Source organism: Mixophyes fleayi, chromosome 6, assembly GCF_038048845.1.
Source record: "Mixophyes fleayi isolate aMixFle1 chromosome 6, aMixFle1.hap1, whole genome shotgun sequence".
In the NCBI taxonomy this organism is placed as follows: Eukaryota; Metazoa; Chordata; class Amphibia; order Anura; family Limnodynastidae; genus Mixophyes; species Mixophyes fleayi.
Window position 1 is genome coordinate 181,622,410 of NC_134407.1, and position 24,054 is coordinate 181,646,463.

General features: G+C 40.8%; 1 protein-coding gene across 1 annotated transcript; it reads right to left on the minus strand.

The window, feature by feature from the left end:
* Nucleotides 1–892: 892 nt before the first annotated feature.
* Nucleotides 893–17,384, minus strand: TLDC2 (TBC/LysM-associated domain containing 2). Its single transcript, XM_075215383.1, has 6 exons — nt 17,261–17,384; nt 7,340–7,507; nt 4,975–5,127; nt 3,083–3,178; nt 1,678–1,754; nt 893–1,557 (listed from the first exon to the last, which is right to left on the minus strand). Exons 1-6 carry the CDS (start codon nt 17,291–17,293, stop codon nt 1,422–1,424), a joined length of 663 nt encoding a protein of 220 aa, XP_075071484.1. The 5' UTR covers nt 17,294–17,384; the 3' UTR covers nt 893–1,421.
* Nucleotides 17,385–24,054: the final 6,670 nt, after the last annotated feature.

A 24,054-nucleotide genomic window follows, 5' to 3' on the forward strand; every position in this document is an offset into this window, starting at 1 on the left:
TGGGAGCTATGCATCCCACTGGTAGGAAATGGTTCTTAGAACGTTTCAGCCTTTGGAAGTACACAGCCTGCATTGAATGATGTTGGTTCAGCTGATTGGACAAGACCAGGTGATTATCCCGGACTTGGCAGATGAATGATGTCTGCACCAACACCAAAGGATCAGGGATAGAGTCATGCCTCCCTTTCACCTGCTCTTGTATCATTTCTATGTAGATTGAGTGAACATCACCAGCTATTTTAGAAGGATATAAAAAAAATGTGCAGGGCAATATTTCCAAACTGTAGACATGTGGTTCTCGAAATGTGTAATACATAGTTTGGGATTGTTTCACACGGTCACCCAGTGAATAGAATCCGCCACACAATGTGCTCACTAACTGGAAAAAAATGCTCCAATGCTAGGCCAGGCCACAAAAACTAATAGGAAGCAACATGTGCTTTTAATAACAGTAGCATTAAAACCAGTGGAAACACAATCTGCTACCCATCAGCTTCTATGAATAGACCCAGTGCATGGTCCAATCATTGAGCGAAAGCCGATGACTGAGTAATAGTTAGTACGCTAGACGATATATATGTTGGAAATAAGGCATTGAACAGTATACGTTGGACAATGGGTCTGCATTTCCTATCGTATGACTGTATAAGCTGATCATGGCTGGTATTGGGCTGTATATGGGACTATATATGCTGGACATGTTGTTATATAACATGCTAGACAATTGGGTTTGCTATGCATGATGCACTCTTTACAGTGCACACTCTTGGTTATGTGAAGGTGCGTTTTGTAGAGTTGGCATTTGCTTCTGTGTTATCAGATTTTGTCAGTGCAAGATATGGATTCTAGCTTCTGTTATAATTGGTTTTGTTAATAGAGACATGGTCACATGTTCAGACTTTATTTGCAGTAATTCTATGCAGACTGATTAACACCACAACCAAAAAATGCAGGCATGCTAAAAAGGAATTTAAATGTTTTGCATCATATACATATATACATATAACTGTATTATCTCTTAATTGGTGTTAAACATATGTAAGAAATTTCTCTTATAGCACAATTGCTCCCATTTTCTTTGCAGGTCTTCTCTTGCTTCTGAAAACACGTCACGCAAATTAGTATACTTGATCTACTGTATTGACAGATAAGCAATGGTACCACCATCGAACATAAATAAATTTAAAGGACTTGTCTCGCTCAGTGGTCTTTTTGAAAGGCACATTCACAAAAGTGTCAACGTTTTTTTTGTTCTGTTCAACCAGCAGCGCCAACAAAAACAACCCAAGCCGTTTATTGTCTGATTAGAGAAACGTTGTCTGCGAACACACAGACCGTTCTTATCATGAATCAGAGTCCTCCTAACACCGGACACATAAGGGTAAATAGTCTTTCCAGGAGATGCATAAGGAAACATCAGCTCAGGTGAAGGCCCACACTTCAAGGCTGTGAATCTGGAACTGCTCTTTACTAGACAGTATCGTATTGTTGTAAGTTTCACAGTGTTGACTTCTCCCATTGTACAAATCTCCATCCAACCAGAGACCAAAGTTACCGCTGTGAACGAAAACCAAGAGAGAGTTCAGTAAGCAGGTACCACAGATAATATGAGTGTTCAAAGGGTAACTTATGCCGAAAATAAAACAGTTCATAATTAGGTATTTGGAGAATATATACCATTTGCCACCTCCAAATGTCAATGACTGGGTGTCCCCTCTCACAAAGAAGGTGTTGTCTCCTGTCCACCGAAAGACCTGCAAAGAAATAATATTTAGATGGAAAATGTTGTTTTTTTTATAGCATGTTCATGCAGTCTGCTTATAAGTTAGGAGAAGTTTTAAGCACACATTGTTCCTATAAGAAAAAAACATTAAACAAAACAACATTTGCACACTTATTACATATACAAGGTTCAAACACCTCATCCTAATCGTACCATTGTGGTAAGACATACACAGTTCCATACCTATCGGGAGGGGGGCGTAAAATGGGGTGTGTGGGTGAGTGCATTTTAAGTAGAGCTTTGGAGGATGAGGGGGGGGGGGTTATTTTGCCTTTTCAAATATTTTCAACTATGAAACTCTTGGGCACAATCAATTGGATGTATATGAACTAAAGTGACAGAATATTCAAAAGAGCGGAAGATAGCAATTGTTATGAGCCGCCTCGCTGATCGTGTCGGCTCACACTAACTCCCTCTTTGTTCCGCCTGTTGCTTAGCAGCCGAGACGCTATGTCTTCTGCCTCTGAGCCGCTGTGCTGTCCGCGGTGGCCCACACTGCCTTTTCCATTCCGGCTGTTGCTTAGCAGCCAGAACGCTGCTCAGCCTCTTCGATCCCAGCTGCCTGCTATCACCAATTACTGTGGAGGGGGGAGGGCTTGCTTCCTATGAAGCGACCGGATTGGACATTATTAGTTTAAATAGCAGGGAGGGCTTAACCTCCCTGTGGGTTACAGTGTTCTTGCCCAGCATGATTCATGTAGCCTGCTGTGCTGCTAAACCTGATTGTTTGCCTGTTAACTGACCCTGCTTGTTTCTGAGTTCTCCTTGTCTGCTGCCCGTCTCTGCCCTTGTCTTTGTTTTTGGAATCTTCTTGCTCGCTGCCCGCCCTGATCTTGGTATTTCTGTTTGCAGCCTGCCCTCGACCATTTGCATTGGTTTTTTCAGGGTACGCCGTCTGCTGTACTACTCCCAGCCTCTATATTCCCTCGCTAGCTGCTTTCTAACATAAACTCCAACTACTCTGTATTCAAGACCTGGGGGAATACCTGTGAGAATATCGCTCTCTACGAGAAAGGTGGCTATAGGTGAATACCTCTCATTGCCTTGTTCTAAGAGTTTATTTGGTTTCCAGTGGGAGCTGTAACGGCAATAAACTGATATTAGGTATTTTTTCCAAAAGTCAAGAAGCAGTTTTGCATTTGCCTAGTCTGTCTGACTCTCTTAAGTACTTAATAAACAAGACAACATAATCGTGTACAACATTAATTTTGTTATTATGTGTAATCCTCCTTAATAGCAAAATAAATCTAGATATGATTAGAAACATAAAACATACAGCAACTATAGAAGGCTTGTTACCTTTAGCTGTGGTGAGAAACTAAAAAGGAAGGTCTCTCCTGTGCCATAGAAATTAGAGCTAATCTTCAGTTCATTGGAAGAGAAGCCGCCAAACACCTACAAGAAATACATTAAGGTTATAATTGTGCACCCTTAGGTGGAAGAAACACAAGTGAAATAGATAAGAGGAGGAGTAGCAGGTACATAAATCAGCAACATGTATAGTTACTAGACTAGCTAATACAAGTGTTACAGTGAAGTATGGGGGGAAGGTATTTACTAATCCATTTATAGGTATAGCTCAGCGATAGGCAATCTGATAATCTTCAGGGGCCGCATGGTGTGACCCTCTAATCTTCAAAAGGGCCACATATTAACCTTAATTCAGTAATAAGTTAAAACAATGCATTTAATAAATAGAATTGGACACTTATATGTAATATCAGCATTTTAAACAAGTGTTACAAGTTGCAATAAAGCAGGAAGGAGCTGGGGCCCGCAGGTGATGACGTAGAGGGCCGCCTGTTGCCCACCCCTGGTATAGCTGGTTGTAGAGTTACTCTTCTTAAAGTGCACCTGGTGACCACACACAGGCCTGTAAGTGAGGCCCAGAACTTCTGCATTTAAGCTTAGCTGTACATTCATGATAAGTGATAACGTTTTTTGACGAAGCTTACAGTATACTTAGTCCCGGATTTGTGGAAACGCCACGTAGCCCCAAGCCTTGAGTGACAAACTAGAAGTGGCGAGCAGGCTGCCTCTTGTTGCATCATCCTATAATATGGTTTTTCTTTTATATGACTTACATAAGTGATCGATAAGGCTTATTTACAAAAGTGTAAATACTTTTTTATGACCTCTGTGCAAATGCACCAAATGTTATTAATAAGTGCAGGCTAAGATGGGGGTGTCTGCAGGGGTAAAAGTGTGCACTGGCGATGTGATGAATTAATGGTCGGAGCTACCTTGCTAAGTGCGGATTAGGAGCACTCGTGTCACTAATTTTGCACATAAGGAACAAAAATTAGATGTTGTTTTGTGGGATTATGTAAGTGTGGTAGATATTGGGACCATAGAGCTCTGAGGTGGAGGGGGAAATAGGACAGCAGAAAAAGTTAAAAGTTAAATCCGGGTCTGAATATTCTCCAAATGAGTTTGTTGAGAAATTCTTACTCTTTATTGCAAAATACTTAGATTGATGTTTAATTAATTGTGTGATTAAAGCACTTCAGCTATAGATTTGTGTTCTCATGAATATTAAAATCAAACCTGGGGGTAAATGTATCAATCTTCGGTTTCTTTAACTCGCCGGAGTTCGGTGAGATGACAGCTAAAATTTAAAGGGACGCTGCCTTGTAAAGGGAAACTTGCCTTTACAAGGCATCGCCGCTTTAAATTTTAGCTGTCATCTCGCCGAACTCCCGCGAGTTGAAGAAACCGGAGATTGATACATTTAACCCCTGGTCTAGAATGGATAATAAAAATGATGATTACTTCAGTGGGTGAAAAAAAAAAGATGTGGGGTGGAATCTATGATTTGAGCAGGACTCACAATTTAGACAACGCCCAATGTACAAGGCAGTGTATCCCCCACTGAAGAGATGGCTAACAAAGAGACTACAAAAAATGTGTAATGTTAAAGAGAGAAGCCACATAGGTGACAATGACTAAACAAGGCTGTGTCTTTAGTGTCACTCTAGTATGATATGCCCAGTAATATCACCAGTGGGCTTTAAGGCCACAATATAGGGAAATCTGGTCTTGTGTACCAGGACATTATTATATTAGTTCTTTGAATTGAGCATTTTATATCACTTTTCAGGCTGCTGCTCTGCTGGTGAAAAATACACTACCCATTCACATGTGATGGTGAGGTCGTAACAATAGGTTTATGACATCACAGTAGATATTACCTTTCCTTCATCATCTTTCACGACTAATAATGCTGGGGAACTGACTGCACCCATGGTACGGTACATAGTCCTGAGGCTGAAGCCATTCTTGTCCGTACTATACAGTAGTCTCCAATTATGTCCAATAACTTTAGCTGGCAACTGCTGAGCAATCTGAAACGTTGACATTATTATTTATTATTATGAGCAATTTCAACACATGTATCTCAATACAAGGCATAGTACAAATAATGTACAATCTAGGAACCAGACTTCAAATTTAGAAACCAGGCAGATTTTAAACATTTTATTATGGCATCCACTAATAAATAGCAGAGCATATATATAGCCCCCACCCCTCTACACACAGCTCACCCCTCTTACAGACATTACCCATCTTCAATCCATATTATAATCCTTCTCTATCTCCACCTTAATTCTTTTCTTCATCCCCACTCAAGTTCATTCTCTGTCCTACCTCTCAAACCATTCACCCCTTCTCAACAACATCACTGCCCACATAATCCCCTTCTTTCTCCCACTGCCCCCTAATCCCCATCCACTCCTCATAATTACCCCAACAACATGTCCCCTTCACCACTATCACCATCCTGTCCTCCTCTTCACTTGTCATCTCCCCTTCATTATTATAATCAAGTGATGGGGTGTATAAGGGGGTCTGCCATACTGCCACATCTGCTGTTTTCATTGTAAATAATAATAATCAAATGCCATCGCATTTTCTATACCGTCACATCTAAAGATTCACAGCACCACTTCTAAATTTCCACTTCGACCACTGAATATAATCATAATTAACCCTCTCCATCCATTTAGTTATCATTAATCCCTCGTGAATCACCCCATCCTCATCATTAACCCCTTCCTGCATCATCATTAACTGCAATCCTTTATCATAAACCTCATCATTAACCCCTACATTAATCATTATTAACCCCTCATTCTGCACCACTATTAACCTCCATCATTACCCAGCCGTCCTATCATTAATGGCCTCCATCATTAACCCCATCCTTTTTTATCGGCCCCTCCATCATTAACTCCTGTCCTCACTCACCATTACACTGCTCCTATACATTTACTCATAGGGGAGCTGATTATACTTATCAGTTCCCCTGTGAGCACTTGTATACCACTGCTGAGATAGCTTGATCAGAGGGCACCTAACCTGTAATCAGTTCCCCTCTGAGCATGTATAAGTCCGGCTCTCCAGCATGTAGGAAAGTGTGCACAGCATTCTGGGGCAGCAATTAGATGCCAGTGTTTGCCGTCAGAGCACAGGACTCATTACAGAGCACTCTGCAGCCATGTACACAGAGTCTTCTACACTATGTACGTGGCTGCAGAGTGCAGCATGACAAGTTATAGGTGCCATGGTGACCAGATGTCTGGAGTTTGTTGAGACCTGTTATAAAGCATCAGTGACTAATATACAATACAGCTCATGATATGCCGGCATACACATAACGTAATGAGCATACTATACAGCATACATACAGCATCATTCTGTAGCATATAATTATTCCCCAGTCATACAGGCGATGCAGTACAGACACAGCTCTACCCAGAAGCAGCGCATCTTCCCCACAAAGATCCAGTCACAGAAGAAGTTCTGTTAGGTGTGTAGGTGATATGACAGGGGACGCATTTCAGCTTCTGCCAGCAATGCTACTGTATGTTAGCTGCTGGCTGCAGGCCTTGTATATTACAGTGGTATAGGTGACAGGCTTACATGAAAGAGCAAATGCTGCTTGAACTGAAAAGGTTGCTAAAGAGCGCACCTAACAACACTGGCATTGCTCACTCTTCCTGTTTCTCAAAAGTAATATATTTTTATTATATTTTCTTTTCCTTTTTTTATATATATATATATAGGTATGGAATCTCTTATCTGAAACACAAAAAGCAAATAATTGCATAAAAATGTCATACACACAGCCATGATCATAGGCCAGCTTACTTGGAACATGCCAGATAGTAGATCCCAGCTTAAGATATAAATCTTTTATTTAGCAGTATGGCAGCTGGGTCTGGCAACCACTGGCTTCATATGTTACACTACAGTTGTGCAGAAATAATGCTGAAAGGACACTGAGCTAAGACCAATATACCAATATACAATAGAGAATATCCCCTAATCTGACATAACAACTGAAAATATAACATTTTATGATTTGGTCTATTCTTCTATTAATTACAGGATAAGATATTGCATGACAAAAAACAATGAAAATTTGCAGAAGAACTGAAAAGTCACAAATGTAATAACGAGATAGGATGAGCAGCTAAACAATTGTCATGTTGAGAGGTTATTGAATGTGGCTATAAATGAAAATATATAGTATCATAAAACAATGGCACTCACCTGCCTGACTTGGTCACTTCCTAACATCTGACTACTGCCAATCAAAACAGGCTCATCTACTTCTTCTTTGGGTTTCTTGCAAATCTTTGTCTGGGCCTTCACGTCTGAGTCTTCGATGATATCACAATCCGAGTCATCACTGGAATGTGCTTCATGTAGATTATTTTTCTATCAGACAGAAAAAAAAAAACAGTTTTCATATTGTATTTAACATTTTATGTAAATATGTAGAAAAAAACAAAACAAGTGCTCTAGGTTCAAAGCAAACTAACAACAAAGTCTGGATTTAAATGTATTCGGTACAGTAGTTCCAGTGTCCAGTTGTGTCAGAAGCTGAGAGGTGGCTATTCTCCTGCACGGAGTGTATGTCAAACTTATTCTTCCATTACCAAAGATAAATAAATGAGGGGGTAAGAAAATGCACCTATTTTTTTTCTCCTAAGGAAGATATAAACCCCGTTATTTTGACAGAACAGGAGAAACTACAGAATATTCTGTGTAAGTGCATCTAGTGGACAAGACACCACTCTCATTGGCTGTGACAGGCTCAGTGGCTCTCTACTTACAAGCTTCAATTATGTAGACCAGTCTCTGAGCTTACTCAGTTTATCACTATATTCCAATATTTGCACATGAGATTGTATAATATTGTTCTCAGTATATTATCTAAGGTACCTGTACACATAGAAAATACATGTTAACCCCCACCGAGAGGAACTGTGGTGCTTGTAAACACCACACTGGTTTTGAAAAAGCTTTTACTTTTGGATACATTAAATGACTCCGCCTAAAGAAATAAAATGACACAATATCAATGGATGCAGTTCAGTATTCTTTGTAAGAGTAAAGGATGTGAGCAGTAAATCCTTCATAACAAATAGACTGGGAGGTATATTTACTAAACTGCGGGTTTGAAAAAGTGGAGATGTTGCCTATAGCAACCAATCAGATTCTAGCTGTCATCTTGTAGAATGTACTAAATACTATGTACTAATGTACTAACTAGAATCTGATTGGTTGCTATAGGCAACATCTCCACATTTTGAAACCCGCAGTTTAGTAAATATACCCCTAGGTCAATGATGGGCAAGCTCTCATATTCAAGTGCCACATTTCCTCCAATGTACAAGGGTGGGGGGGCGCAGAGAGGAAGGAGAGAGCACACTGTGCTCCCTCCTTCCCCTTCCCCTCTTCCGTTATGCAGTGTGACCTCCCCACGTTCTGCAGGGTCGCAGGTGAAGGCTCGACGGGCTGCCTGTTACCCACCGCTGGGTTAGATACACACAGATATGAGGTGTAAGCACAAGCTCTGACAACAACTTTCATTATGTTCTGTATCCGTAACAAATACAGCAAATATCATTATTCCGCTGGGATCAATATATCGCCCATAAAAACGTCACTGGACCAGCGCACAGTTTTTCATCAGTTGATTACTATATAACAAACACACAATGATTCGGTGCTTTCACAAGGCTGTTCCCTAACCCTTTAATTGATCCTACAACTGAGGATGTAGCAGAGACTATTCCCACAAACAAATGATGACAACTTGCCCTACAGCTCTAGTTCATATACATTACTCTTTGTTTTATTAAATAATGTAAAATGATCCTTATATGAAATGAATAAGTCTCATCTCCTCAGAGACAAATATTAATCATACAACACAATACGTCCCCCTTTCTCTGCCTTTAACAATAATTATTCATTAAGAACTGTAATCAATCCCGTAGCTTTTATTGCCAATAGCAGTGGAATAGACGTATTTGGTGTATTTGCTGTGAAGAATAGAGTATTGGGACTTCTCTCTTACATTAAACATATATATGTTTTGCAGTTTTATGCACAATTTAAAATGAATGCTGAATGTGGATCCCACAAACACAAATAGGTTACATGCTCCTTGGGTGGGAAGCTTAGAAATCACTCAAACATAAAACCTTAAAGTATTTTGTAGATATGTTACATTGGTGGACTATATCATACTTGGTTACTCTCCCAGAATGTTCGTGAGACTCACAAATTTTGAGGAGTCCTCTCAGACTACTACCGGAGGAGTAGCCCCCCCCCCCCCCCCCAAATCTTGGTTCTCTTTCTGGGCAATCATCAGACTCGGCCTTCGTTGCACAAAGACACAATTTCCCGTCACTAGCCTACTGAGTGATAGCGCATAGGGTGTCTTTGCACAGAGGGGCGACTCATGTCATCCCGCTCACCCTGCACTTGTCCCTTGGTCCTCCTTTGCGGGATCCGCAGAGAGGAATATCAAAAGTAGGCAAATAGTAGACTATATGCTTTTTGTAGAATACTCTCCAATTACATGTTGAACTCAGAAAACTTGCTGTAGCTTCTCCTGATAGGTCTCTACACGATGGGCCTCATATAGGAGCAAATCCAGCCAGAGGGTGCAAATTTGTACATGGACAACCATGTTGCAAGGGGTGTCAATGCAGTTCTGTTTGTATGCAGGGAAAATACTGTCTGCTTTTGCATGTTACACACAAATACCGGCCAGAATTATTTGTACACTGCAATTTAGTTGTTTTATTGGCCCCCTCCCAACTGTTAATCAGACGGCACATTTTAAATTTGTTACCCCTGTAGCGCAACATGGTTTTGCCAAAGTACACAATTACACCTTTATGCTGGATTTACTGCTAACTCTAGAAGAGGTCCTATGTGTACAATATCTGTATATTTGCTAAAGCATATACCATAACAATAAGACAAAACAAATAGAAAAAGTAAATATACAGGAGAACAGAATTACAGTCTGAGGCCAGCAAACAATGGAAGCAGGTGCTGAGAGGAGATACATGCAGTCTGGTAATTTTTCCTTTATCATAAGTGTGTTTATACAGCCAGGAATACAATGGACAATAATACACACATAATATATTGCAGGAATATATGTAAAATATCCTGTAAAATATACAGTAGCCTGAGTAGTGATGACATCACATTCATTCCGAAACCAGTGATGTCACTTCCTTAAAATATAACTTATATTTGGAGAGGAGTGAGGTCACATGTGCAAACCTAGCAGTCCATTGCCCGGGAAAGGGGCTGGGGCTAAGTCATGGTGGGGGTGTGGCTACATCATGATGGGGTGTGGCTACATCACAGTGGGGGCGTGGTCACCCCAGAGTGCTGCTCTTTAGAGATATCCCCTCCAAACACTACAGCATACATCAGTATCAGATGTACTGCATACTTACCTACTTTTAGTGTCAGCTGTCCGGGAGGGGGTCCATGGAGGGGGCATGGCCACGCGTGGTGCACCATTAGGCCACGCCCCCTGTCAATCTTAGCCCATTCTAGCCAATCGCAAAAGGGGGGTGGGGCGTTTAGCCCGCCCCCCGCCATCTCCAATAGCGGCGACAACTGGTTCCGGGATTTTTGCCTGCTCTCTCGGGAGTCCGGAAGAACTCCCAAAAATTCGGGAGTCTCCCGGACATTCCTGGAGAGTAGGCAACTATGATGCACTGCAACCCCCCCCCCCCCCCCCCCACTGCCTAGCTATGTCTGCAGGTGGGACAGCTGGACAGAGCCCTAAAATCGATACTCTTCTACAGAAATCAGTATAGTTGGCATTTATGCATGTGTCACCTTACCACATTGTATTCCATGATGGAATGTATAACTGTCAGTGAAGGTAAAACACACCTGGATATTACCCTGGATATTAGGATAACCTCATACAAGCAAATTGCTTTTTTTTCAAATTGGAACTTGTGTATTACAAGGAATAATGTATCTCTTACTGTAAAATACAAAGGAAGTTCCATGACATGTATAAAGTACGGTATTATATGGTCATGGAACTCCATGTTGGTTTCTAATATCCTATTTTATCATAGGAGAGTATATTATACCCATTAAATATATTATGAATTAGTGATATCACTGCAGTTTGTTTGACCTTAACTGACATATTGACATTTGTCATACATAACATATTTATGAGTACATTGATGCTGCCCTATGACTGAATACACCCTGAATTAGTAATTGTGCAGAGCATAAGCACCTCTATACATGATCTGTCCCTGCTTCCCCTGCCTATATCTATAGTGTCTCAGAGTGATGATCGTGTGAAGACTTGCAGACCACTAAGACTTGATACCCAGGTAGGAGGACAAGGGCTCGGGTACCTGTAAAGAGTGTTACCCACCTGGACAAAGAGAACCACGATACCCAGTCTATTATGATAACCAATTTTTGGGGGTACACACATTTTACAGAGATCAAACCAAGAGTTCAGCAAACTCCAGATGATGGTACATCTCACAATAGTGTATTTTTTATTTTGCTTAACTAGTTCAAATATGTTCACATTCTAGTAACAAACAAACAGATCTATATCCTGGGTGAAGTCATCCCATTAAAACAATGAGAATAGTTAGGGAGATTATTAAGCAAATAGGCCACTCCAACTCAGGAGAACAGACTGGGTAATTTATATAACAGGCTTTATAGTCAATGCTCAGGACGAAAACATTATCCTACCGGAGCAAGGAGGAAACAGACTCTAGGTAAATACTCTGTATCAGCACTGGCCTGTATCATGGGTAAAGACAGCTATATAGATGGTATGACCACCACGCTATTCTACGGGATGGGAACGGCTAAAATGGGTGAGAGAGGTGAGACACAGAGGCTCATTTCTGAACTTGCAAGAGCGTAGCCCAAATATAATTTTTGGAGCAACCTGTCTACTTTTGCACAAATTAACACTTTTTTTACCAGTAGGATTATAGATTTTTGTTTCAGTAATATAATAGGTGCCTTCAGGAGTATCTGCAAACCCACAAATGGAGGTGCAGATTGATTTTATAGGGTTTTTCAGAAGAGCAAAAAATAATCAGACAACATGAAATGCACTTGGCAGACTGTAAGAAGCAAATAAAAAAGCAATATGCGTTTTTTGAAGTCTATAAATGAGCTTTGATGAGTTATGGGGCTGTAAGCCCCTGGGGGTTATATCTTTTTTAAAAAAAATAAAATGTTTGAAGTGATAGGAACATAATAACATCTTGTGAGTGTAGCAGTATATAACTAATGGGGGATAGTTATTATTATTATTATTATTATTATTATTATTATTATTATTATTAATTTAATAGTTGAGAGTGAGAGGCAATAGAGTGTGGGAGACAGACTTGTGAGCGTATTACTGGTATTCAGTTTGGGGAACTTGTAAATGGAATAGAGAGCAACCTCTGTTACTGGCAGCTGTGCAGCTGAGTATCTATCCTGTTCGGCTGCATATAAGACAAAATGACTCCAATAATAATTTTGTGGTGCAGTGGGCATAAAGCTGTCTGTTCTTCTTCATGAGAAGTTACAAAAAATTGAAACGTGGCCATGCTAATTATGTCCCAAATAAACAGACACCCTCTCTGTATGAGAATATCACATCTAACATTCGTATTACAACTATAGTTTGGATCCTATACCTGGGATGCTGATTATATATGAGATAAAACAGGTTTGTACAGTACCACTCCCTCACACTGCAGTGCAGGGTTTGGAAGTCTGGGTAGCATATCCTGTATCACAAGGTATTGGCACTCTGACATGTCACTTTGTTGGTATAAACACATTTTGAAATGTTAGAGTGTTGGCTAAACATGTCAAATCTTGTTGTGGCAATAGAAATAGATACATAAGGCTTTAAACTAGGTTCCAATTACAATGTTTCATTGGGCAAAGTCATAATGTCAATGACAATTGTGTCATTAGTGGTAAACAGGAAAATTACATGACTAGAAAGTGGAAAATTAGTGAAACAGGAAAATTACTAGCGATAGTTCACTGGTCCATAAACCAACTGCATAAAAGAAACAAAGACACAGACATGCTAAGTAAATATATATATATATATATATATATATATATATATATATATATATATATATGTGTGTGTATATATAGTACAGTATATATATACATAGGTGTGTTTGACTCACCGCAAAAGCCTGAAATACTAGATAGAACATTAAAGTTCTAACCTATCTGTCCCTGCACCTGCAGCCCCAATTTACTGTTCACCAACATGTTACACTTTGCGTCAGTCTTTCTACGACCAGTGCTGAGATGGGATCAGGTTTGTGGGTGACTTCTGTACATGGGAGTCATATATTCCATTTCTCATCCATTCCATTTTTCGGCAGGTGTATGGAGGGTTGATGGACGTTCATACTGAGATCGTTATCTCTATGCAGTGATGCTGGTGCCGGTGGGGTATTATAATAGGGGCATTAAGGGCGATAGCCCATGGCGCAGTAAGGACTCCCAGGCGTTCCCATTCAAAACCAGTGATGCGAGTACAATCTTGACAGGAGCTATAGTGTGGAGTGAGAGGCTTACTGTATATTCCAATAAGTGATCCAGAGTTGATATTAATTAAATAATCATTTCAGTTGGCGAACAAGCAATGCAGAGATGCATAGTGCAGGCCCAAGGCAGCTTTAATTTGCCACTGGCCAGTGCAGTCCATACAGCTGTTTAAAGAAATGGGAAGACAGGACAGGGACGCGGGAAAATAGGACATTTTCCATTGTTTTATCATATGCTGTAATGACAAAACACAACCCCTCCTGAGCAGGCACTGTGGGAAAATGTATATAATCATCATCATCAGGTATTTATATAGCGCTAAATTCTGCAGTGCTGTACAGAGAACTCACTCACATCAGTCCCTGCCCCATTGGAGTCTAAATCCCCTAACATACAGAGAGAGAGAGAGAGAGACTACGGTCAATTTTTGATAGCAGCCAATTAACCTACCAGTATGTTTTTGGAATATGGGAGGAAACAGGAGCACCTGGAGGAAACCCACGCAAAAACGGGGGAGAACATACAAGCTCCACACAGATAAGGCCATGGTCGGGAATCAAACTCATGAGCCCAGTGCTGTAAGATATGATATATCCTTTCTAGCCCTCATACAGCACAATGGCAATGACGGCATTTAAAGGCCCACCAGGTCGCACTGTTCAGGATAAAGCCTAAAATGGTTTTATAACAATTTTATTTATTATCCTTTATTGATTGTTTATTATATATTTGTCTTTAACTAAACACCTATTTTTAAGTGAGTAGCATATTCTCTCACAGTAGTAAGGGAAGCCCTGACAATATGGTTAGCATCTGGATGACATTTACTAATTGTCCAATGGGACCTCACCAGATGTCCCCAGCTTAAGAATCACCTCTCCCATGTTCTTGAGGAGTCATTTAGGATTACGATTCGCAAAGTCCGATAAATAGAATTATTATTTTACCTGCTACGTGCTCTCAGCTTACACATCAGCTGCAGTCTGCTTTAACAGCACTTTAATTAGGCTTTTGTGACAATAAGCAGCTGGGGGAAATGTAGCAAACTGTGTTGGGAAACTATGGAGCAAACTCCTACACAGATACATTAACGTGCTTGAGATACTGACGGATATACACAAATATGCAATTTACAAATTATAGTCCTAGTTGGATGTAAATCCACTTGTGGAGCATAAATATATAGATTTCTGTACTGTGGGTGAGTACAAAAATACATCTGTATTTAGAGTTCAGTCTTTCTTAGATTTGCAGCCCATTACACCTAGAGAAGCAACACTGGGCCAAGCAAGTGTAAGTTGAGTACAATGACTGTACATGAGGAGGTACATGTCCAGATACGTAACAGAGGCCTGGATTAAAGAAAAAAATTCCATATACGCAAACACAGGCATAAACATTAATCATTTTTAAATAATAAATGTGGGAGTAAGACAGTTAGTTACCAAATCCCCATCCAGCACTAACTCAAGCTCACACATGGTTGGTGTGATTTGCTTGGAGTGATTAACCTCAAAGAACCAGCTTTGGCAAAATCTGACGCCCAACCACAGATGGAGGCAGGGACTTCCCTGATATTAGACGTTATTAACGGGCTTCTCCAGCCCATACCTTGATATAGGTATTGAGGGATTTAAAAGCATATGTAAGGTGTCCTAAATGATCTTGGTGCTGTGCATGCACCAACTTTATTTCTCAAACATCCAGTAAATTTTGTTTGACGGATTTCGGGCTATTGCAGTTTTCACTTTAAGCTAACTACTCTCCTACCTCCTCTGACTCCTATACAGCATAACCCAGAGTTCCCAGCTGGTAAACCAGCTGCTTGGCATGGCAAAACACAGGTTTTAAGGCCCTTGGTAAACTGCTAGAATGTGGATATTGCACCCCTCTGACCACTATGCAACAACGACTTGAACTACCAGATGCGGGACCTAGTGCATGCAGCATTGCCCATGTGTATTATGGGGAAAGGAGGAGTTGGAGAGCAGCCAAGCACTGTCTAATATTATAGCCACGCCCCCATGCATGCTGGTCATGGCCACTGGTGGTGTGATGTGGAAACCCCCTCTACAAATCCTGCGTTTGCCTCTGAAGGAGGTGCACACAAGGGCTCTCTGCCCATCTTCTATTAAACAATTCTTATTCCGACCACCAGTGATCCCTGCAAGAATCCCTCTTCAAGTCTTCCATCTTCCCCTACCCACCAGCACTCCTATCCCCTGCCCCCATACCCCATCACAGTTTTTACCACACCCTGGTTCATCTATACCAACATTTTGATGTATTATCCCTGAACTAGGTTCAGGGGCTCTAATACATACGTATGAACATATACTGTACATTCTGCTTGCACTTGCATTTTTATAGCAATGTATATGTGTACCCACCTAAGCTTGTACAATTTCTGTAATTATAACTAAAGAAATAAAATTAAAAGATTCAAAAACAAAAACAATAGACGTTGCTGACGTCAAGTTTACAACAGATGTTGCTGCTGACGTCAAGTTTACAACAGATGTTGCTGCTGACGTCAAGTTTACAACAGATGTTGCTGCTGACGTCAAGTTTACAACAGATGTTGCTGCTGACGTCAAGTTTACAACATATGTTGCTGCTGACGTCAAGTTTACAACAAATGTTGCTGCTGACCTTAAGTTTACAGACCTCATTGGTGCGCAGAAAAGTATACAGGTAATCAAAGTTCAGTGAGTGTATTACTATATTGTAAAATATCCGGTTATTTGCAGGATCAAAGTATACTTATAATCCGACACTCGTCAGACACACGTCTCAAGCTGAGTTTCCTGAACATTGGCAATAGAGCCACTGTCCAGCTGCCTTCACAGTAAATACAGTCCTGCTGGTTTACTTGTGACTGTGTTATGTACTCACTAATCAGAGGTGTTAGTGCACAACGAGCGTGTACTCTGCACAATGGCTTATTCACACCGGCCATACAATCTAAGTACAGCTGTGGACCCAAGCCACCAGCAGGTCAATAACAAAATGTGGCTTCATACCCTCCATCATTGCACACATCAATAATACAGATTAAGATTTAAAAAAATGTCTTGTGTGTATATGAAACACCTTTAAAGTGTATTTTTCTTAATGCCCATTATACATAGTTGCCAACATTTACGAATAGTTTCCAGACACACTTGGCTGCTAAGCTGACAATCTAAGCAAGTCATGAGTGATATTCAGCAGACCTTGGAGCACTACAATCCCCATAATGTCATAATTACAGGATTTAAGTATAGCATGCATTCTAGATTTTAAATTCTTCTATTTAATAAATACTCAAAATATAAAATGGAAATAGATGACAGATTTACTGTATATATTTAATGACAGGTTCTATATTGCAATTACAATTATAAAGCTTAGATCTGAAGGACAGCTCTCCAGACCCCTGTATCCTTTCACTTACATGCTGACATGGAAACTGCAACACAGAGTGAATGAGTAAAGCTAAGTGCATTGCTCCCTGCTACAGTAAACCATAATATATGCGGACAGATGGACAGCTACACAGATGGATAGCTGGATATATCTATGTGTGTTACATACCAGCAGAGTGTAGGAGCAGCGAATAGTTCTCATTGTCCCCAGGCTGCTGAGCACAGGTGCTGTGAAGCTGGAGTAGCTGGCTGCCTGGCAGAGGTTGTGTGACAGATGTACACACCCCTGTACACACCCCTCTACACACTCCGTGCATTTTACACCTATCATAAACAAGTGCATCTCTGTCACACCCAGACCTTTGTCCAAATAATCGGCATTATGGTCATGTGACATAGGGAATACACAGGACACCTAAGGACAGACAGCGTGTTAGCAACACACACAGTAAGGTTAGCATGAAATAAATGATCAATGTCGGTTTATAAAATATGTTCCAATGCCTGTGTTATATCCACAACATGCTACAGTCAGGCAAAATGTCTGCCAGTCCCAGCTTTACCACATTCAGTATAAATATCAGACAATTCTACATGTGTACATCACAGTTAAATTATGCAACAGTATAAATAATTTAAAGGGTCACTAAACCCTAAAAGTAAATTGTTCAGCTATCAACCATTCATGTAAATGTAAAATCAATGTAAAAACACTTGAATATAAGACTCAATATAGGTCTCTCACTGTTTAGTGTTAGGACCACCCTATTAGCAGAAGCGTCTTGTTGGTGCGGGTGGTTTATCTTACAAATGTGTGTAATGAGATTTCATCATTTTTATGTACAAGTAGAAATAGCGGCTCAATTACTGGCTATAGCAGTGTGCTGGGGCTGGGGGATATGTCTCTCTATTTTTTTCCTTTCAGGATAACTCCACCCTACAAGCACCTGCTGTGAACCTATACATTGAGCAACTTCCACTTCTCTTTTGTCATATAAAATCAGTGTTACCCTGACGATGGAATGCCTCTGGAACAGCTGTGAAGGCTCTCTGCAGCGATTTATCTTCACTAATTTTTCCTTGCACCCCATAGAGGAGTACAGGAAAATTAGCGATGGTCAGGTAAAGTAGTACCTGGAAATGAGGGGCAGCCGTACATTATTATGATGTCCTGCATCTCATGAGAAGAACTGAATTACCCCAATCTAGTCAAATATAAACATTCCAATTATTTCATGTATATTATACAGCTTAGTAATACTCAACCATAAAGATAGAAAGATAGATAGATATATAGATAGATAGATAGATAGATAGATAGATAGATAGATATATGAAATAGTGGCTTTAGTTAATTGTGCCCAAACATACACTTAAAATTTGGACTGCAAAATCACCCTCTAACCTGGTTATTTGGAGTCGTATGTATATTAAGATGTGCAAAACATAATATACATGGTTCCCCAGCGCAATACAGAGTGAAAGAGATGTATTAGTAAACGATGCAAATGTTGAAATATAACTGTATTAAATGGCAAAACAGGCATAAAAACCATACATAAACAAGAAAAGCAAGAAATTTAAGAAGCAATGTTTTTATAGACTATTGTCTATAAAAACATTGCTTCTTAAATTTCTTGCTTTTCTTGTTTATGTATGGTTTTTATGCCTGTTTTGCCATTTAATACAGTTATATTTCAACATTTGCATTGTTTACTAATACATCTCTTTCACTCTGTATTGCGCTGGGGAACCATGTATATTATGTTTTGCTCTACCTAGGAGCCGTAGACCAACTCCTATCCCCCTGTTCCCCTGGCTGCCCCATCTCACACTCACGTGGGAAGCGCTGATCCCCCAATTGTTTTATATATTAAGATGTGCACCTCAAAATCGGCATGTTAGAATGCAGCCTCATCAAGATACGTTTACTGTGCATCTAGATATGCTTATATGCTTTAAAGTACCTCCCAACACCCCTGAGCAGTAGGTGATGGGGTAATGTGTGTAAAATAGTTTAAGATTAGTATTTTAATATGTGACACTAATGGTATTAGCCATTAACTGCTTGGGTATGCTAGCGCTTGTAGAACTACAAGCACCGCTCTGAAGTGCAGTCAGACTCAGAACCTTCAGATGACTTGGACTTGGGGAGGAACAACCCCAGGAAACCTATCTCCACGACCAGGGATTACATACACAGAACCACAGAATGGAATGGTAGCAGACATCAGACAGATATTGTATCGGCTCCGAAATAAATGCGATTGGCACAAGGGTTAATACCATAGAGAAACTACAAATTCAGAATATCAGTGCAAAGGCCCAGAGGCTCTCAGGAGATCTGTCCAGAGATATCATATACTGCCTCCAGGAGTCTCCTATGATTTCTTAATTTGGTATTAAACCCCCATGATGGATGCTTCAGTAGACACTTCAACACCTATAAGGTAAGTAATCTAAATTTAAGCACCCAATCCACACTCTTCACATAGAGGATGCATGGCTAATCTTCCACATCAATACCACTAATCTGTTTATTCCTCCTCACATAATTCCTATAGCAGAATTGATTATATTTTTGTCTCATGTCATGTGATCAAGCAACCTCCATAAGACAGACCATGCCATATTATCTTTATAAGGTGATTACCCAGGTCTTGGGACCTGGCACCTGAACTAAACCCTACTGTCAGAATTTTCAGCACAACTACTCCAAACTATTACAAATGTTACAGCTGACCTAGAGACAGCTCTACCTTTACAAATAGGGAGGAGTTGAAGTATGAACTGCGAGCGGAACCGATCTAAAATGTAAATCTAGCATCAAGAAGGTTAGAACACAGAAAAACAAAAGACCTTTGCGTGAAGTAGACCTTCCTGAAGCTAAACATAAGTTCTCTCTCTCCCCAGAGACACTTACCTCCCTCAAGAAAAACAGTAAATCTAATCGCCTTCACCAGGCAAGAGACAGCTTAGGCACGAACACCAACACACAATATTGCTGCTACTTTTCACTCATTTTCTGCTCAGCTCAGCCTATCAACGCTCAGTGCCGGTAGCAGCTTTTTGGGGGGATTCCCAGACCAGTCTAAGCTATGGTCTCTGGTGCTGAGATGGGAACACGTTTTGGGGGAGGGGGGCATGACATTTTTCTTTCAAATATATTTATTTATTTAAAAGCTTTTTTTTTACACAAAGAAGGTCCATGCTGATGATCATCATTAGCACGGATCTAGCTTCTGCCCTTCTTCTGTGTCCAGATCAGAAACGACCATATTTGCATGAACACACCTTTAGGGGGGGGGAATTCAATTAAGTGGCGACTAACGTGGCGTTAAAACTAATACCCTTAAAATGGTAATTTTAAGCCTGCAGCCGGCGTTGAATTGACCGTATTAACGGAAATTGCACGCACTATTACCGTAATATCGGTGATACTGCGCAGGCCGTGTTACTTTCGGCAGTAACGCGGCCTTGTACTTGGCCTAGCCCTGCCCCTTTTCCCACCCCTCTAAACTTAAGGAGACGTGTCAGATGTGTATAGGAATTGAAATCCTCTAGAAGGTATCCTAAGTCCTTTATATTATCCCTACAGAGGAAGCTGGGTCTTTTGGTTTCCTGTACAGTTTCTGATAGCCCCCCACCCTGCTAGGAATTTTAAGTTTTACGTTTTTTGTTGGTCTAACCGTTACTTTTCACAGGGGAGGCGGAGTTGGCGAGAGAGCGGTGCAGCCCGTTAACTAATCGAAGGCGCTACCGTTGATTGGCCGCACGTCACTGCCCCTTTCGAAGTAACATGACTCTTTGTCCTTTTGAGTAGAGTACCCCTTGGCGGATTTGTGTGGGCACATCAGTGTTTGAGTACAGAAAGGGAGCAGTCATGTTGACACCAGCGTTTAGCACTGGCCATGAGTAAAGACTTAGGGCTAGATTTACTAAGCTGCGGGTTTGAAAATGTGGATATGTTGCCTATAGCAACTAATCAGATTCTAGCTGTCATTTTGTAGAAGGTACTAAATAAATAGAAGCTAGAATCTGATTGGTTGCTATAGGCAAAATCCCCACTTTTTCAAACCCACAGCTTAGTAAATCTAGCCCTTAGTCTTGGTACAGTGGTAAGAGGATTTGTCTTCCACTGTTTTGGCTTAAAGATAGGTTGTTAGCTGACTGTTCTTCTCTCACTGCACCAGAAAGAGAAATATTTTGAAATTAATAATAAACTGCAACTGCACACGTTATTAATGTGTCTGTGTCTTTATTTTAGGTTAAGTTACAATGACACATATATACACAAGGGTCATTTCATGTGCAGGACGGAAACGACATTAACACTATGCGCTTTAACAGGCATAGGTCCTATCAGCATCAGCTTTTTGGAGACTGTAAGTTGCAATGTTGCTCACCCCAACCAGTCACACCATGGGGTAAGGGGTCCAGTCCTGAACAGACAATCAGAACATTTTGGTACAGTGCGATTCACATGAAAGCAAATAAACATGTGTGAAGCCCAACACACACGGCACTACATACAAGATATCGCAAACAGTCATATCAGATCTGTGCATATTAGACCTGGTACCTAACCGTCCCCTCATATGCCCCAGAATAGCTTTCTATGCTGACCTAATGCCACAATTATTTCTATAATGTCTTATATGATCCCATAATGCCTCATATACTTCTATATATCACCATCTGGCCCTATTCGTGTCTCCCATGTTGCTTTGTGTAATCACAATGCTGAGAGGAAGGATAACATATTGTAGTACTGTGACTGGTTTCATAAAGGTTTTACTTTCTACTGAATTGTGATTGGCCGGAGTTCTGATTGGCCTGAATTCTGATTGATTAGGGTTCTGATTGGCCGGAGTTCTCTGTTTCTCAGTGAGACATCTATCACTATTTTTTCAAAAATATTTTTTTTTACATTTCTCTATACAGTCCACCAGGGTTTTCACCGTATTGACCTGTGTGTCATATTTGAGTTTGTGAAGATTTGGACATATTAGCGCGTGAACATAAACTTCACAAGACTCACACATGAAAGAGCATATACGCCAGCTTTAAATCACAAGTAACAAGTTTGTATACTTATTCCTCACTATAGCATAGAGAAAGCTCAGAGGTGTGCACAGTAAAGGCAAAAGTCACATTTTTATATAAATTTAATGAAGTGTCAGATATGCAAATAAATAATTTCTGTACAGTGTTGTTACTAAATGCTAAAGTCGCATTTCACATATATAATATAGTTAAATATGAACATTTTTTTTTTTTACCCCCTTTAACAATCAAATGTGAATCTTATTTCCTGCCCCAGTCCAAATGGAAATATCAGTTTAGTAATGCTGATAGATGGGCACATCTTCATATAATATAGCAGCCATAGTATCATCAACATTTATTTATATAGCGCCAGCAAATTCCATAGCGCTTTACACTTGGGGACAAACACAGTAATGAACAAACTGGGAAAACACTAATGAATTAAGCACTACTAGTGGGAGGGGTCAATCGACAATCAACCATTCAGAAGCGGCTAGATAGTGCTACTGATTGTCCTAATAATCTTTGCATATCATTGCAACAGCCCTTCAGCACCCGCAAGCGCTATGAGCAGGCGTCTAGGTCTACCTCAGTCGCAATTATGTGAACATTCCCTCACTGTACTTGGCCTAAGCTCATTTGCCCCTTCCTGTAAGATGCAACAAAATCTGAATGTGAACATATGTGTTCAGGGCCAGCTTATTGGAAAGGACTGTTGGTGTAATTGATGCATTCCTTCCAACAGTCACAATTATTGTGACTGTTGGAAGGAATTATTTAGTGGCCTAAAGGTAAGAAGCGTATCAGAAAGGGGTGTGGTCTCACCCTGGAGAGCTCTGGCCAGATCTAGGCAGGGTTTGAGTGGGCTGCGGACGTGGTACGTAGCCCTGGCACATCTGTCTGCTGCAGGTTTCCTGCACATACAGGGCCGGATTAAGGGAATGCAGGCCCCTGGGCTAAGGGGGCCTGCATTTGTTTTCGGGGGCGGAGGAAACCCCCCCCCCCCGAAAAATCCTCCGTGCGCCCCTGACTAGGGTCAAGTTGTTAGCAGCCAATTAACCTATTAGTATGTTTTTGGAGTGTGGGAGGAAGCTGGAGCACCCGGAGGAAACCCATGCAAACACGGGGAGAACATACAGACTCCACACAGATAAGGCTATGGTTGGGAATTGAACTCATGACCCCAGTGCAGTAAAGCAGAAGATGCAGAAGGAGTAGTATCAAATGGAGGTGGTATGAGCTATAGTGAACATATGAGTTTTGGGCTCTTCGAAGACTGATGGTTGACGGACTGTCTGATCAGACAGTGTAGAGCGGTCTATAAGTGGGGAGCAGCACAGGAGAAATATTGGAGGCTAAGTGAAAGGTTACCGGAGAGGAGGAGAGGCATAGGTCAGAGGCAAATTGCTGAGGGCAAGAGGGAGTGTATCTTGTGATGAGATCAAAGGTGGAGGACTTGGTGAGGGTTTTGAAGGTGATGGTAAGAAATCCAGAGTGCAAGGATTGGTAGAGCGGTACAGTAGATAAGAAGTGACGGGAGAGGAAGTTCTGTCTCGCCACAACATTTGGGGCAGATATTAATGGACAAAGATGGGTAAGGGTGAAGGCCTGAGAGTAGAAGGTTGCAGTAGTCAAGGTGGGAGATAATGAGAGAATGGATAAGGGTTGTCTTAATGTCCTGAGTGTGAAAGAGGCTACTCTGACAATGTTTCAAAGGAGGAGGCAACGAGTGCAAGGGACTGGATGTGTGGAGTGAAGGGCTGAGTCAAGGAGGACAGTGGTCTTAGGGAACAGGAGAGATAGTAATATTGTCAGCCGTTAAGGGAGACTGAAGGAGCTGTTGTAACATAAGGAGGGGGGAGATGATGAACTTTGGTTTGGAGTTTAGGAAACGTTGGGACATCCAGGTGGATA